The sequence below is a fragment of the Nicotiana attenuata genome, unplaced genomic scaffold (assembly GCF_001879085.1).
Source record: "Nicotiana attenuata strain UT unplaced genomic scaffold, NIATTr2, whole genome shotgun sequence".
Classification (NCBI taxonomy): Eukaryota; Viridiplantae; Streptophyta; class Magnoliopsida; order Solanales; family Solanaceae; genus Nicotiana; species Nicotiana attenuata.
Genome location: NW_017672589.1, coordinates 32,720 through 46,650, shown reverse-complemented (window position 1 = coordinate 46,650; position 13,931 = coordinate 32,720). Strand labels below are relative to the sequence as shown.

Genomic DNA, 13,931 nt, shown 5'->3' with positions numbered 1-13,931 from the left:
TTAGGATTAAGACTCGATCGAGCTTTCCTAGTCTCTTAATGATTTGTGAAAGTAACAGTTAAATACCAATTAATTGGACTCTTTTCTAGTCAAACTAGATGAGTATTGCCCGTGCTATGCACGGGCCCAACAATTATACAAGAGTCCAATAATTTGAGTCTAATTTTGATCGAGAGTCTAATAATTTGAGTTCTGATATAATTTTGACTGTGAATGAACGCATATTTATACGTGATTGCAACTATAAATAGCAATAAATTATTTAAAATAACCATATCACAGACAAAAAGACAGTTTCGTTCTCAGTAAATAGTGAGAGACATAGAAAACCATATGTACCTCCCCAACGGCCCAGCGTGTGTAGAACCGAGCAAATATTTCATTTTGTTGTGCTTTTCTTTTAAAATCAATTACAAAATCAAATCCAAGCATATGACTAATTGTTCATTTCCCACCTATCATTATATACCACATGATTAACCAGATGTATTATGTTGATATCATGGCGATATCACCTATGAAAAATAGAAATTACGTAGTCCAGTTAAGAAACATATAGAGTATTGCAAGGATTTGCACATTGCTGAAAACATCTGCTACTTTGTATTCTTCCGGATCTCTATCATGAGAGCTTGCTCCTATTCTGATAAAATAATAAGATATTAAATATTCTTAATAGAAAATATTTACTACTACAAGTCCCACACCAAGAATTTGAAATATATCGTGATACAAAGTTAAGCTAGAAAGAGAGAACATATAGACACAAGACAAGTATCTGTGCAAATAAATTACTCTAGAGTACTATATCCAAGTGTCTGAGTCACGATCCTTTAGAAAAGATGGAACAATATCTTTAAAAGCAAAGATGTCGTTACTACAATCTACTTATGCACCGTACAACTAATTTATTCTCAAAAGTGTATGGGGTCCTCAGATCCTCAAGATTAAACTGGTTAACAATTATAAAAAAATCAAAGAAATGCTAATTCTTATTTTTTTTAATAAGCTAATGCTAACAACTATATAAATATGCTGAAAATTTAATGCAAACGATCTGCAAAAAAGTTTGTCTAGAATTTTACATACCTCAAACAAAATAAATAAGTAAGTCCAATCACATGATTAGAAAATGTCTAAGATCCATTGATGCAATTTCTATTACCACTAAGAGAATAAAATATGGGCGAACATGGCATTTCTTTATATCATCTGAGCATTATCTTAGAGTAGGTGCTTGGCAATAAACTTATTTTTATTTACTCATCAAATTGTTGTTGCTCATGACCTAATACATACCTCTGTCATCGAAGTCATCTGACTTCTTTAAACTGATGACTTTCTTAAACTTCTCTTTGATGAATAATCATTGTATAACAAATCAACAAATAAAAACAATTTAGATTTCAAAAAATACCGCAGAAGATGTAATCAAATAAAATTGTCCTTCTAGATATAGTCAGCTCAAAATAATGCTTAATCTTGACCTACCGATCAGAAGTTAATCATATGGAATCTGAATGCTTGATAAACCAAGTAACTTCAACAACTCTTTTGCGTTACTCTGTCCGCAAGAGCACCGCATGTTTGAAACGGACTCAGTCCAGGTAATATATTTTCTTTCTCAAATTTTTGGTTTGTCCTTGGCATCAACATGTGACACATATTCAATTTGCAATTTATGAACAAAGAAAATAAACAGTTACCAAATAACTCCATATTAATCATGCTAAACCATCCTTTCTCTGTTTGTACTCAATCTTAGTGCATAAATTCACAGAACAAAAGTATCACATGGAAATAGTGCAGTGTGGTATAGAGTAATTGTGTTGTAATTCACAAATAAAACGTAATTCCTCTATCTCAATTTATGTGTTATATTTCTTTTTAGTCCGTCCCAAAAAGAATGTCATACTTCTTTATGTAGAAACAATTTAACTTTAAATTAAAGCACAAAAGCAAGCACACCCAACAAACTACGTGCAGAGATTTAGACCTTAGACCTTATCATCATAAAGATAAACATAATACGTGGAGAACAACATATTGAGGGATCGAAGAAAGACTATCAAGATAGATAATTCATAACCTTTCTGAAAGTGATGGATGAGGAGCGTCGAGTCTTCCATAACCATGGCAAGTAAATATTTATCTATCTTTTGAGTACAAACCTGTTTCAATAAGGTAAATTCAAAGTGGGAACAAAGCTTGAACATTCTCTGCAAAGTCAGAAATTGAAAAGAAGATAGATAAAGGAGAAATGAAATTAAACGATTACCATTATACTCATTTATAAAATAAGTTAGATGAATTATGATGGTTGAAGAGGATATGTGTTTTAAGTTTAACACAACGTTAACATATTTTCTAATTCTTGCTCTGCTTCAATAGTTATTAAATTTGATAAAAAAACCAAATAAGGACAAAGCAACGCGATACAGTGATCTTCCTATAATTATTAATTAATGTAAAGTCTTCCCACAATACGAGAAAAATACATTATGTTTTTCGGTTCATCTAAATAAATAGAGAAAAACGGGAGAAATGAGAAGGTGTTATCACCACCATTATAAAAAAAGGAAAGAAACATAGACTAATAGGCTATATTTAATTTTTTGAGATATGAATGAATTTTGTGGCAGAGATATAAAGTTCTTCTAGATTGTTCTTTTCCAGTGAAAGAAAACATGATGTAAATTGCAAGTGATTAACTCCTCGAGATGGAGAGACCATAAGGATAAAAAAATTTATGCCAAACAGAGTACATTGCTTTTGAACCCACAAACTGTGTAGCCATGATCTATCAAAGCTCAAGCTTCAAAAAGGGATAATCTTGAAGTTTAATGTAAAAGTAATTTCTTTTAATAAATTCATCAAACACTTGTTGCACAAAAAGTTTTACCTAAAAATATAATAAAACCCAATTAAAACTAACTCAAAGTTCAGGTAGCAGCACCCTCATGCCCCATATTAAACCCAATTCCATTAGTAGTGTTAGGCAAAAAGAAAAAGCAAGAAAATCAAATAAAAAGAAACTTAAATCAAATTTAACTGCAAAATTTAACCCAATCGCTTAGACCACAAATTAAAGCAGAAGTATTATATTGATAGAGTCTGCATATGAAGACAAAAATTAAACATGAGATACAAAGAAGAAACAAAATGCACAAAAGAAAATCCAAATAAATAACAGCAATAATAACCTGAACCTTGTAACACCCAAAGTAGAAGATTCATAAATGTTGATACTTCAAGCAAGAAGCTGATAAAATAGGAAAAAATCCATTGAAAAAAAGTAACGAACAGAAGATTAAAAGAAAGTGGAGGAGGAATTGAAAAGAAGTGGAAGAAGATTTAAGCAAAAATTGTGCTAAAACCCCAAGCCGAGAAGATGAAGGGAAAGTGAGAGAGTTAAAGAAGAAGATGAAAGTGTGAATGGTTCTAGAATATGTGACAGCGTATGAAAAAAAAATAACAGAGTAAAATAACAATTCTACCGTTGATTGACCAAGCATGGCTTTTCTAGATGATAGAATAACACGACATTGTTGTTGAGCCAAAAAAGTGCACATTTTGGGATAAAAATACCGAGTCAAAAGCCGTAGAATGAGGGCAGAATTATAATATATGAACTGTTGCAGGTCCAATATGTGAATCCGGTCCAATATAATTTCAATTAATTTAGTTGATTAATATAAAACTCAATTTTTGGGTTAAACTCTTTTTCGCCCTCAAAATAAAATGTATTTATTAAATAAATTCAAGAAAAATATTTTGTCACGTGACCCCTTCAATTAGTGAAAAAGGGTGGTGATAAAATATACTATACTATATGTAGTATGTACTATAATTATTGTAAGAAAATGCAGTCGTGATATGTATTGAAAAATCACCAGAGCTTTCCTATTGGAGCTAATCCGGACCCATTACAAGAAGATAATTGGTATTTAGCTAAATAAAGTGTAACAACTGGTAGATAGGGATGTGCATTCGAAATGGGGTTTTATTTAGTTCATTAATTTCTAAGCAATTTGAAATGATTCTTCATTTAAAAAAAGAATAATTTAAGCTTGCACTCATCATATTTAATATCAAACAAAGTCCCAAATTTCTAATATGAGAGTAGATCTTTTTCAACAATCCCTCAATCTTTTAGAGTTTAGAATCGCTGAATTTATTAGTCAAAGTCTAATGACTAGAAATGAGTGAAGATGACTATATAAAAATCCAAAATGGAAATGTTTTTTCAACCTATAATTCCTCTAGTTTAGGAACTCCCAAATATAGTACAGTAAAAATTTTGAAGTTAGTACGTGCATATTGACTCACACAAATATTTATGTACACAGCGTTAAATCAGGATTAGGAGGTACGATGTAGTCAACATTTACTAATTCCTTAACTACTTTGAGAATTTATAGCACCAGTAAAGATAATAATCTTATTTCTTTTAGTTGGCAAAATATCTTAAATAGTAGTTTTCATTATAAAAACCTACAACATTATTTTGATAGTGCTCTCACTTTTCCTATATCAACAAAAATCATGGCTGAAAATCCTAATTTGGCAGAAGCAGTAGTAGTGGCTATTCCTGAAGTTAAAAATGAAGTGAAATTAGAATTTGATGAACCTAAAATGAAAGAAGCTAAGAGTAAACTACAAATGAATCATCATATTGTGCTTCCATTGGTTATATTTTCTTTCTTTTTATCTCTTCCAATTCTTTTTGGTATCATATGGCTATTTTACGTACGACAATATGATTGTGAAGTGTTAATGAACTTGCCAAAGTTACAAATAGGTATTGCCATTGGTTTGATCATTGTCTTCTTCATCAGCAACGTCGTAGTTTATTTTAGGTCTCGTTTTCCAGTTCTTGGACTTCTTTTAGCTATGGTGCCACTTATCATTATGTTCATCGTTGGTCTTGGCCTCGTCGGATCGTATAAAATGGAGGCTCGAGGTGTTCCTGGTTCTCCAGCATGGCTAAAGATGACAGTGCATGACGACGAGACATGGAATAATATCAAATCTTGCATATACTCTACAAAGACTTGCAACAATTTAATCTCCAGGACATATATGCTGAAATCTTATGATTTCACAAGTATCAAGTTGTCCTCAATTGAGGTAATATTCACTATATTTGCAGCCTATATATACTCGCTTAATGACATTTATTTGGTTATGTTATTATAAAGACCTTTAAACATAATAGGATTTTATATATTGTACCATGAAACTAAGAATTACAAAACAATAGTATATATAAGACGTTGTAGCTTGAAACCATATAAACGATTTGTAGCTGCATACAAATAGGCCGGGACGAGTAGGCAGGTACGATGAAAGGATGACACATGGTTGTACTGGTTAGCTTTGGGCTAGAGAATGACGATTGACTTATGGTGAAGTACCCTCTGATGGATTCGCTCTTCTATTGCCACCTATTCTAAGGGAGTGATCGAGATTAAGTTAAAAAAGTACTATTCGCTCTTTGGGTGGGCCGTTCGTACTCAAATCCGCACGGAAAAAGGACAACTATTTGACACACTAAAAATATAGTGAATAGGATTCCATATTTGCGAGGGGAAAATTTTTCTTCACCTATTTAGCTTACTATATGTTGAATGTTATACTAGTAGTTATTACTAACATACTTATTTTTACATAATTTCTTGAAGTCTGGGTGCTGCAGTCCACCATCACTTTGCGAGATGGAATTCATAAACGCAACATTTTGGAGGAAAGTAAATTCACCAATTGATGATTCTGCAACATTCGACAAAGACTGTGATTTGTGGCAAAATGAAGAAACAGTGTTATGCTACAATTGTCATGCTTGTAAGGAAGGATACTTAAGAATAATAGAGGGGAAATGGTCAAGACTTGGAACATTCCTTGTTACCATGTCTTTGTTACTTATGATCTCACATTTGTTTCTCTTTATGGCCACCATGTGGGAAAAATATGTAGGGTAAGAATTAAATGAGTTGTAATTAAGTATTTCTCAGTATTTTTATTACTAAGGTTTCAGCATTATATATATATATATATATATATATATATATATATATATATATATATATATATATATATATATATATATATATATATATATATATATATCTTAGTTGAGGACTGTGTTGTTCAATAACCAGAGAAAAGGGCACTTTCCACACGGAAAATAGTAGGTATCCTTTTATAGAAGTAGTCCTAATAAAAGATCCTTGTAAATTTGTAATATGTTTTCAAGTCCAAGATTTATTCAGAAGAGACAACAAAATTCAGAAGCTATTGTCGCGCCCCCTTTTTTCTAGCGGAGTCTGGGTTTCGATACTCATTGGGAACAACGCGTTTCCTTTTGGGAATTGGGTATTTGAAGAGTCACCACCTAACGGATTAAGGTGCGTTAGGGCACCTAGAGCAATTAACTCATATAACTAGTTTGCATTACGAGAGATTAGAGTAAGGGCTCGAAATAACCTTGAGGGAAAGGTGTGAGGCACCCCTCGCGGTCCACAACGGTGGGTTCCGGCCGAACTCAATTATGTGAATTAGTCATTTAACAGGTAAGCAGTCTAAGCACACATTTGCAAATAAAGGAAGTTTAGACAGTCTAAGCACACGTATGTAAATTAAGGAAGGGAAGTCCTAAGTTGGTTAGCCTATAGGATCACATCTGTACAATACCCGGTAAGCCTTCCTCAAATAGAGGGGATACACGTGGCATTAGCGCACAGGTCATCATATCCTTTTACTACCAATTACCCTCCCCTTAGTGGTTATATAAGCGAGTTTAATTAACGAACTCTAAGCGTGCTTTACCCATCCCTTCATTGTGGTCCTGGAGGTGTTTTAGGACCTCTAAATTTAGGCAGTACTAGACCCTCCTAAGGTGTTTAAAAAGGTAAAATCTAAGCGACCACAAATAACATATAGGACTGTCAAATAGGGAAGCAATTAAGGGGCTCATGCAAGCTTACCACCACGCATAAACAAATAAGTAGCGCGTCTCAAACAGCTGATTTTAAAGAATTTCAGAAGGCCCTAGAACATGATATCTAGATGAGCATCACAAACACAGAATATGCAGCATTTGTTTTAAGGCGAAGTGACAGAATCCTAATCAGTTTGCCAACCAATTTTAAAGCCTGTTAAACCTGGACAATTTCACACATAAACAGAGCATATTTTCACAGTTTTATAAGACCATTGATTACCTAAGGGCTTGCCTAGGTGTGGGTCTGTATGCAATCATAATTCTGGGAACTAATTAAGACAACTTGAAGTTATTCAGTCTTATAGGCATGCTGATCTAGGCGATTAATGTTACAAAAAGAAAAGCTGATTTCATGCATATTTATACTAGAACATGATATCTATGTGTTGGGGCCGTCTTTAAACCTATTTATAGACAGTTATTCGTTTAAGCGACGTACATACGATTTAAAGCAAATGCAAACAAAGTTCTAAGGCAGGATTTCTAATGCACAGAGAGAGATGGTCATTTTATTAAGCATGATTACAGCAGTAGTTTAATGACAAGATTTCCAGGTGATAACAACTTATGCAGAATCAGAAAAAGAAGTGATGAATTATAACATGTTTTCTAATATGCAGAGGTAGTAAACGTGAGTATCCTAGGGCAGGATTTCTAATGGAAACAACACAGACCTAAAGCATGATTCCTATTGCAGATAAGCACAACATAATCCTAAAGCATGATTTCTATTGCAAATCATCCTAATATAAACCTAAAGCAAGATTTCTACTCGGTTTCCCCATAAAAATCATATAGGAACCCTTCATTTTTACTAATTACCCCAATATCTATTTACAAAGAATATTATTATAGACCAGGATCAAAGGAATGACATAAATAAATGTAAACTATACTATAGGGAGCCTGAATTAGGCCTAAAGTAAACCTAGGGATGCCAAGCCTCCAAAAGCAGTCTCAGATGCCAAGAATCTCATAGCCAATAGTGGTCCTGGTATGTCAGAGTTCCCTAAGGACCTCAAGGATCCCGGGCAGTGCTCACACCAAGACCTTTCTCAAATAGAGGATTGGTTATGTGCAGTGTGGAAGGGCCAGCCCTGGTGTGCCAGAGTTCAGAGGAATCTCAAGGATCCCTAAGTAGTACACACACTAGAGGGGCAGAACCTAATAGTCTAAGAGTAAAGAGAGAGTGCTTGACATAGTTTTGAAAGACTTAGTAAAACAGTGTAGAGATAAACTTTGAGGAGTGAAGAGATTTTCAGGAGTAGAGACAGTTTTAAAGAACTACTAAGAGTGGAAAAATAGTTTTGAAATCAATTGAGAAGAGCAAGTATTCAACATACAATCATGCAGACTCAGAAAGCCCAGAATTACAACCACTTAATAGGCAGGTTTACACACAGGGATGAAGGCGGTTGGGAATACATAGAGTTTACATTAAGGAGCACATGAACAGGGTACAGGAGAGGCATATAGACAACAAATGCCAGAACACTTAGGAGTCTTAGAGACTTAACAGGTTAGCCATGATAATAGGCAGTTAAGACAAAGGGTAAGGATGTAGCAAAATCATGTTGAAGACAAGGGTGTATTGGACAGAATTGTAGATACAATTAAGGCCAATCGAATGTATTAAGAGACTAAGTAACTAACATGATCACACCACTTAGGGGGGGGGGGGGGTAGGTAGACAGGGACTAAGTAAACATGGTGGACAAGTATCAAATGATGAAGTGAAGTTTAGACATGCTGATTACACATCGAACAAGAGAAGGCAGAATTTAGACATGCTGAATAATGCAGTAAACAGGGAAACAAATTGGATACATAGCCAATTGAACTATTGCAGGAATGGAACACATGGAGTTGAGTTTCAAAATTTAACTAGAGACATACCAGTTAAAGAAGAAAGTGCAGAATGTAAAGCAGGTGTAGTTCCAATGTCTAGCCTTGGCTTTCAGCCGGCTAGACCAATAGTTATCACAAGTAACAGAGAAAGAAGAGAAAGTTTGAGTGTGTGTGGGTGTGTTCTGAACATAGTGTTCATCTTGAGAAGAAAAAACAAGAGTGTATATATAGCAGTTTAAGAGTAGCACAAATAAGGTAAAGAATTAGAAATTAGTCAATTAAGGGCAATCATAGGCTTATAGAATCAATTAACATGAGGGAGTCTGGAATAGACCTTCCTTAATTAAGGGCAATTAGCCAAACGGTAAGATAGGGATTAATTAAGGCAAGGAGTTCAAACCAAATAAGGGAGTTCCGAATAGACTCCTTCATCAGACGGTAATACAGGGCCTAAGTAAAGAACCATAATCGTACTATGTAAAGAATCAACAAAGATCCACAATTATACAGACAATTAAATAAGACATGAATAACCAAATTAAGGTCATAAACAAGGAAACAATCAAGAGCAAATCAATCAGCCAGAATTTCAAAGTAATACTGATTTCTGGAAAGAAATATCAACTTCCACAAATAGAAAATAGGCTAAGTAAAACTTCATAAAAAGTACAGAAATTAGCCGGAAACGGATGCAAAACCTAATAGACATTAATTAGGGCAAAAACCACAGAATAATGGATTTGACAAAGAAAAATGTGTAAGTCAGAAAATACAGGGTGAATTAATACAGTTGGTAACACTGAAAGACTCAAAATCGAAGCGAAGGTCAGAAAATCAGAGTATCTCATGAAATCAACTAGGGTTTGAGTATCTTTTGCACAAATCAGTCAAGAAGACAAAAGGAGAATTGATTAAATATTTAGAAGTCAGAAAACCTTTGGAAAACAACTCGTAATGAATCCTAGTTTTAGGGAAAATCAAGAATAATCGATTAAAACCAGAAATTTTCAGAGAAAAACTTGTAATAGTGCTTGATTCATCTCAGATCTATACATATCTGGAAATGATCGAAGGTAATAGACTAGGATTTTTAGAAAACATAACAGAGATGAGAGCATGTGACGACTCGACCCGTCGTCTCATGAGAACCGCTCCATTTCCCCCATTTCCTGGTTCGTTATGCTTCATTATCAGTGTCTTGTGTGAACGAGTTGAATTGGGTTGACTTTTGGAAGGAAATGAGACACTTAGTCTCTTTAAGGAAGGCTTGTTTTGGAAAAGTCAACCAGATGTTGACCTATGAGTTAGAGGGCTCGGATGTGGATTCCGACGATTCGGTTAGATTTCGGGGGATGATTTGTGACTTAGGAGTGTGATCGGAAATGATTTTGGAGGTCCAGTGTAGAATTAGGCTTGAATTGGCGAAGTTAGTATTTTGGCGAATTCCGGTTGATAGGTGAGATTTTGATCCGAGGGTCAGAATGGAATTCCGAGAGTTGCTGTAGCTTTGTTAGGTGATTTGGGATGTGTGTGCAAAATTTCAGGTTATTCGGAGGTGATTTGGTTGGGTTTTTTATCAAATGCGTGTTTCGGAAGTTATAGAAGAACTTAGGCTTGAATCCGATGTAAGTTTGGTGTTTTGATGTTAGTTTTGGTGTTTGGAGAGTACAACTAAGTTTGAATGATCATATGTGACGTGTTAGTATGTTCGTATGCGGTCCCGAGGAGCTCGGGTGAGTTTCGGATAGGTTTGGGCTGCGTTGTGCTCGTTTTTCTTATGCTTCGACGTCGTTTCTTCAAGCATAAATGATATCATATTGAACAAATGAGCTCCGATTATTGTTTTGAATGAATAATTAGATCCGTATCATAATTACGGACCCGTAGCAAAAAGAATCGTCGAATTTGGACATCGTATGAGGATTTTATGGCCATTTTACCAAGGTTGCCCAGATTTTCAGGTTAATGACGAAATTGCCCCTGACGGCGTATTAAAAACCTGCACTATTTGCAAATATTAAAACCTACATCTCCTTCATTATAAGGTCAAATTGAGTGATTCAAAAGCCTAAATTCATTAGAATTTCACAAGGAATCCACTGGGAGCAGTAAAACGCGTGAACAGTATACCTATAATGAGCAGATCGAGTTTTCTTCCAATTTTTGAACGGGAAGAAGCTTCTGAGGCGATTTTTAAGAGAGAAAATCAGTGGGTATCATAGAGGTAAGTGATTTGATTATTAAAACTCTTTTATGGGTGATTATAGACCATAATGCCAGCCTTTAATTCATGAAAAACAGTAGAAAAATAGAATTTTGGGGCCTGAGATTATGAGACCTTTAGGGGTCGATTTGAGGGGTCAAACGGACTCCGATTTTGGTGTTCTTTATATGTACGGAATCGGGAGAAGATGAAGAACACTTTTATGTAAAAATTTCTGAGTTTAGAGAAGTGGGACCGGGGCTCGGGTTTTGTCAATTTCGGGATTATTGATGTTTTTTGATTATTTTCGATTGGGTATTGATCCTATAGCATAATGTGACGTACTCGTTGTGGTTTTGGTCAGATTCGACGCGCGAGGATGTCGATTTGAGAGGCAAGGGCATAGCGAGCTAGGATTTTGGCCGGCTTGAGGTTAGTGATAGATGTAAATGCTGTGTTGAGGGTTTGAACCCCCAAATTTGCACATCGTAGTGCTATGTGAGGTGACTTGCACGCCGGATAACGGGCGTGGGGTAGAGCACCGTCGGGGATTATGACTTGGTCCGTCCCGCTTAATGAAATTACTACCTAATTGATTGAAGCTTAGTTGATATCATTACAAAAATGGATTAATTGTCATAATTTGGCCTCGTGCCAACTGATTGAATCCTTCAGGGATTGCTCTTACTGGTTTCTTACTATTTTTACATATAATTGAACTCAGTCCTAGTATTTGATACTGTTTTGCAAACTCAGCCATTTTTTCTCAAACATGGAACTTAAATAATATTTATAATGAAGTTTGGGCTAAATATTTAAATATTATTGTGCCCGAGGGGCTTACATGATTCTGGACTGAGTATGGGATCGGGCTGCGCGCCGCAGCAGTATTATATTGATATTGATATGAGGCTTAGGGCCTAATGGATGCCACGAGATGGCTTGATATTGCGCTTGGACCGTAAGGGGCCCCTCCCGGAGTCTGCACACCCCCAGTGAGCACCGTCGACGATAAATAAATGGAGCGGGCTACACGCCGCAGCGGGTACTAGAGAGTACCGTAATATTTGTTGCATTTCTTAATTGATTGTCATTCATTTACTTATCTGTTGCAGCATCATTGTTTTCATTGGTTTATTGAGTTGACATTATCTGGATTAAACTGATGTAATTATAGCTTATATTGTGCCTATCCAATTTCTTACTCTCAACCCTTATTTATGTTTATTACTCTCCGGGTTGGAAGTACTCACATTACTCCCTGCATCTTGTGTGCAGATCTATGTGCACCCACTGAGGCTGAGTGAGGATTTCTCTGCCGAGCATCATATCTGGGAACATCAAGGTAGCTGCATGACGTCCGCATTCCTGATCTTCCCATCTAACCTATTTGCTTTATTTCCGCATTTCTTCAGACTATTATGTAGTAGGTTGACACTCGTTGTCACGACCCCAAACCCGGTCGTGATGGCGCCCAACATTAATTCTAGGCAAGCCCGACCATTTACTCTCTCAACCCGAGCACAAAGCTCAAAACCAATTAATCAGATACTTAAAATCAAATATTAATACTCATAGTTGAAATACTCAATTAAAACAATACGAAATACTGACATAAACTGTAACTCCCAAAGACCCGGGGGTCATGAGTCTAGAGCTTCTAACTAATACAGAGTCAAGAATCCTCAAAATAAGTATGTTCTAAAGTACGAAAATAATAAAGGGATAAGGGAGGAGCCGGGTCCTGCGGACGTCATAGCAGCTACCTCGACCACTCCTGGAACTCTGGAAACCAGCGGCTAGCTCAACTAAGCTCCAGAAGTACCTGAATCTGCACACAAGGTGCAGGGAGTAGGGGTGAGTACTACCAACTCAGTGAGTAATAAGCATATAAAATGTCTGAAGATAAAAAATCCACGAAATGCCACAAAGTAAACAGTCCAACACCTAACTACGAACCAACAGCAAAACAACTTCAAATATATCAGTCAAGTATAATGTAAGGATGCAATGCAATTCACATGACCGCTACGGCGCGTAGCCCGATCCATTTAACGTCGACGGCGCTCACTGGGGGTGTGTACAGACTCCGGAGGGGCTCCTTCAGCCCAAGTGCAATATAATCATACCATTCGCTGCGGCGTGCAGCCCGATCCGTACTCAGTCCACAATATGCATATGAGTCACGTAACAGATTCAATTATTTTCCAAATTTCCAGTTTATTAAGAAGAATATACTTTAGATATTTAACTTCAGGAAAAGTGACTTAGCATTTTCATAACAGTGATTAAACACAGGACTGAGATCAATGATTATACAAAGCATGCTATCACAATGACATTCATCCTCTAAGGATGCTACAGATCGGCACAAGGCCCCAAACACGGCAATAAGCCCAGATATATTCAATACAGGGTGCGTATCAGTCGCCAACATAGAAATATTCTTGTTCGGGATGGACTAAGTCTCAATCCCCAGTCATAACCAATCCCGCACCTGCCATGGGGTGCGAGTCACGCCTTACAATAGCGTCACAATGTGATAAGCTGGGGTTTCAAACCCTCAGGCCATCATATACACCAACTACTCACCTCAAGCCGGCCACAAGTCTAGCTCGCTATGCCTTTGCCTTTCGAATCAACCTCTTCGCACGCCGAATCTGATTAAAACCACAACAAATACATTACAATAGGCTAAAGAAACATAATCCAATCGAAAAGACTCGAAAAACACCAAAATTCACTAAGTTGGCAAAACCCGAGCCCTGAGCCCACTTCTCGAAAAATTACGAAATTTACATCACTGGATTCCTCGTCTCGCCACGAGTCTACACATACCAATTTTACCAAAATCGGAGTTCAAATGCCCTTTCAAAA

At 36.1% G+C, this 13,931-nt stretch overlaps 1 protein-coding gene and 1 long non-coding RNA gene across 2 annotated transcripts; one reads left to right on the top strand and one right to left on the bottom strand.

Annotated features, from left to right (window-relative positions):
* Nucleotides 1-392: 392 nt before the first annotated feature.
* On the bottom strand, nt 393-3,447 carry LOC109213766. The gene is made up of 3 exons (XR_002066061.1): nt 3,210-3,447; nt 2,090-2,171; nt 393-643 (listed from the first exon to the last, which is right to left on the bottom strand). It is a non-coding gene; the product is annotated as an uncharacterized LOC109213766 (long non-coding RNA).
* Nucleotides 3,448-4,545: 1,098 nt separating this feature from the next.
* Nucleotides 4,546-5,981, top strand: LOC109213763 (tetraspanin-15-like). The gene is made up of 2 exons (XM_019377592.1): nt 4,546-5,130; nt 5,685-5,981. The coding sequence occupies exons 1-2, from the start codon at nt 4,546-4,548 to the stop codon at nt 5,979-5,981; spliced, it is 882 nt and encodes a 293-aa protein (XP_019233137.1).
* Nucleotides 5,982-13,931: the final 7,950 nt, after the last annotated feature.